The 3,323-nt window shown below is 39.5% G+C and overlaps 1 protein-coding gene across 1 annotated transcript; it reads right to left on the bottom strand.

Moving 5' to 3' along the window:
* Window positions 1–855: 855 nt before the first annotated feature.
* Window positions 856–3,053, bottom strand: LOC121857711 (killer cell lectin-like receptor subfamily B member 1A). Its single transcript, XM_042353802.1, has 3 exons — window positions 2,771–3,053; window positions 2,327–2,518; window positions 856–2,080 (listed from the first exon to the last, which is right to left on the bottom strand). The coding sequence occupies exons 1-3, from the start codon at window positions 2,946–2,948 to the stop codon at window positions 1,833–1,835; spliced, it is 618 nt and encodes a 205-aa protein (XP_042209736.1). The 5' UTR covers window positions 2,949–3,053; the 3' UTR covers window positions 856–1,832.
* Window positions 3,054–3,323: the final 270 nt, after the last annotated feature.

Below are 3,323 nucleotides of genomic sequence, written 5' to 3'. Positions count from 1 at the left end.
TCAGTTACTTTATCCTCTTCGCCACTAATCTCATTAGCCGCTAAGAATGTCAGCCACGTCTCCGTTATGCACTGTTGGTAATGTTACGAACCCCTCCACCGATTGTCATGATCTACCTACCCAGCACCACGAGCAACGCCATCTAGGGACGAGACACGAGTATGACTCGTCTTAGTTAACACTCCGGGGTTTCCCTTCTCCATATCCTGGTTGTTGCGTCACTTCCTCCAAGTCTTCTTAGTGAGCTCCAATTCGAGGAGAGAACACTACACTCTGGGAAGTGACCACAGGATCACCTATCCTCTAAACCTACGGCACAGTGACTACCTACCGTCTTCTACCATCTCAGCTCCGCACTTAAGTATTTGTAATCTTGTATTGCCTCCCCCACGTCCACTTGCTTCATATTATTGTATGCTGTATAAATATGTATATACTGTTAATGTTAGGTTAAGTATGGTTAAGGGTAATTTATAGGAAGCTGATTATTTTGTTAAGGGATTTATGGTACTTTATTATACACAACAAAAACTCGCATCCTTTGTCTACCCTTTTATAGTCCGATTGTCTTTGTTTTTTTTGTTGTTGTTGCCTGTTGGGATCTGGGTAGACTTTTAACTATATTCTAAATCCCCAACTCGTAACAGTAAGTACTGTACTGGCTGGGTATGTACTGGCTCAATAATGTATCTGACTCTGTACCTACACCAGTGATGGTTAAGCCTGGTCTTGAAGATCACATTCAGACTTGGTGCTGTCACAACGCTTTCTTCCTAGTAATAATAATAATAATAATAATAATAATAATAATAATAATAATAATAATAATAATAAAGGGCATAAAATACATAGAGGTAAATAAGGAAAACCTTTATTAATCTGATAGGGTGGGAGTACTTTCTGGCACTTGGCAACAGAATAAGCTCATAGTTACATGTTTTGGATCAAGTCTCAAGCTTGTACTGTATTTAGTAGAAACCAAGTAGACCATACAGATTAACCAAGCTGCTAAGCCTGACCTAGCTATCCTGAACTAACCTAGTTAATGTAACAAACTTAACCTACCTAACCTAATTAACCCACAACCCATTAACCCACCACAGAAGCATTCCTCCATATGAAACAAAATGCCCTGGATGTAAACATTGGCAATATGAGGATGTAGAGCGTGACAGTGCATCATGATCAGGGTGGAAACAATTGAATAATAATATAACGAAAAAAATCCTCTCAAACAATTTCGGCTTTTCATGGACTATGGGAGACCATTTGCCTTCTATAGATAAATCTTCTCAAGTTGTTAGTTAACATGAACTACCTAATTTAACCCAACCTGATGTAACATACTTTAATTTGACCTAATATAACTAGTCGAACTTAATGAAACATGCAGTAATCTAACCAGACCTAGCTTAAACAATATGTAATTAATGAGTTAAACTAAAATTTAAGCTTTCTTGGGTCTTAGTTTGTCTTTCATTTCTAAAGTGCTATACTATTATCTTTGAGTAATTAAAGCCCATTATTCTTAAGGGGGAAACAACATTATACTCAACGTACATCCTCTTGTTAAACTATTATCCTGTTAGATATCCTTAAGATGTTAAATTATAAACTATTATTATCCAAGAAATGTTAAACCCCCTCTAATCTAGATAAACCATCATGCTAAGGGTGTTACAAACCCATTCATCTAGTTAATTCATAATCATAGAGGTGCTAAACCATGATCCTAAAGGTATTAAACCCCTTCATATCCAGTTAAACCATCACCTAAAGGTTTTAAACCCTTTCTTATCCAGTTAAGCCATTATCCCCCAAAGATTACTCTACTACTCATTTTCCAACTTCACTTGACACACAAATCTCATGGTAGCGTTACAGTTGCCGCTAAGGAGAGGCTGGTCATTGACGTTGGGGATGTTCATACAGTAGAGACAGTCACTCCCTGGCGACGTTTCCGAGTGTTTGCTGCTCCAGTCTTCTTCATTGAGTGTCTCTTCATTCAGCCAAGCCCACCTTCCGTCTGCTTGTTTCTTGCCTCCGAGCCAAACCTGCACGTAGTAGCCATTCTCCAGCTCTACGGAGATGGATAATGGTGAGTGGTAATGCATGGTTATAAGTCTTAGTGAATCCTATCCTCTCCTATCCTAACCTAACCTAACCTAACCTAACCTAACCTAACCTAACCTAACCTAACCTAACCTCATCTCACCTAAACTAACCTATAAATACACACACACACACACACACCTTCATGCATATTATAAGAGACTGCACATGACAACACACTCAATCTCAAGTGCCATAGCAGGTGTCAACTCACTCTCAGTACGTATGATGAAGCTGTTGAGGGCATACAGGTGTCTCGGTATGGCCAGGTAGGCACCCATCCCACGACAATGCTGGAGAGATCTATCCCACGATACTTCTTTCTTGCTCAGGTAGAAACACTCGTCCATTACCTGAGTAAAGGGGTAGGGACAGGGACGAGGCTGGGAGGCGGTGGGTGGTACTCCTGTGAAGAAGAGTGAGTGAGTGAGTGAGTGAGTGAGAGACAAAAAAAAAGAGTGGATAAGATAGAATGAGTGAGAGAGATAGGGATAGTAATAGGTAAAGTGAGTAAGATTGATGATGATGATAGTTACTTTAAGCAATTATACGTGAACAATATTATACATTTGGATGATATATAATAACATGAGATCACTTGGAACGCACAATCACTCTCAAAATTTAATACACGAACTAAAGAAGGGATGTACCTTACCTCGGAAATAGATAGAAGCTCCTCCTCCATTTATAATAAGAGTGTTCACTAAGAATTCCTCTGATTTGTCTTCCTCTCCCTCATCCCCCATCACCACCACCTTGCCGGAAGCCATAGCAACAACAATGATCACAAACAGTGTCTGGGAAGTCCAAAGTCCCGTCATCTTGGCCACCATTATTTTAACAGTACGTCCAGTCGGGGAGGTTCTGGACGTTTGGGAATGTGTGTGTGTGTGTATATACCTTCTGCAGACAAACTGACTGAAGGTTGAGTGTCAGGTTGAAGTAGGAGGTGGATAATGAGTTTTAACTAATGCCAGATACTGCTAGAAAACCCTCCACTAATTTATTACACAGTACAAGCTATATACCCCTAGTTAGAATTACTGATATACAAGTACATGACTTTGTTTATAATGAGGTAACTACGATAAGTGATTTTAAGGTATGAAGAGTTTTGATCTGGTAGTGTGTGTTCCTCGACTGATTGGGAGAAACGATGTAGGAAGAGAGACTGATAGAAATAGAATGTGAAAGGTAGAAAGGGATAT

Source organism: Homarus americanus, unplaced genomic scaffold (assembly GCF_018991925.1).
Source record: "Homarus americanus isolate GMGI-L3 unplaced genomic scaffold, GMGI_Hamer_2.0 scaffold16712, whole genome shotgun sequence".
Lineage (NCBI taxonomy): Eukaryota > Metazoa > Arthropoda > Malacostraca > Decapoda > Nephropidae > Homarus > Homarus americanus.
This window is presented reverse-complemented; position numbering and strand designations above follow the sequence as displayed.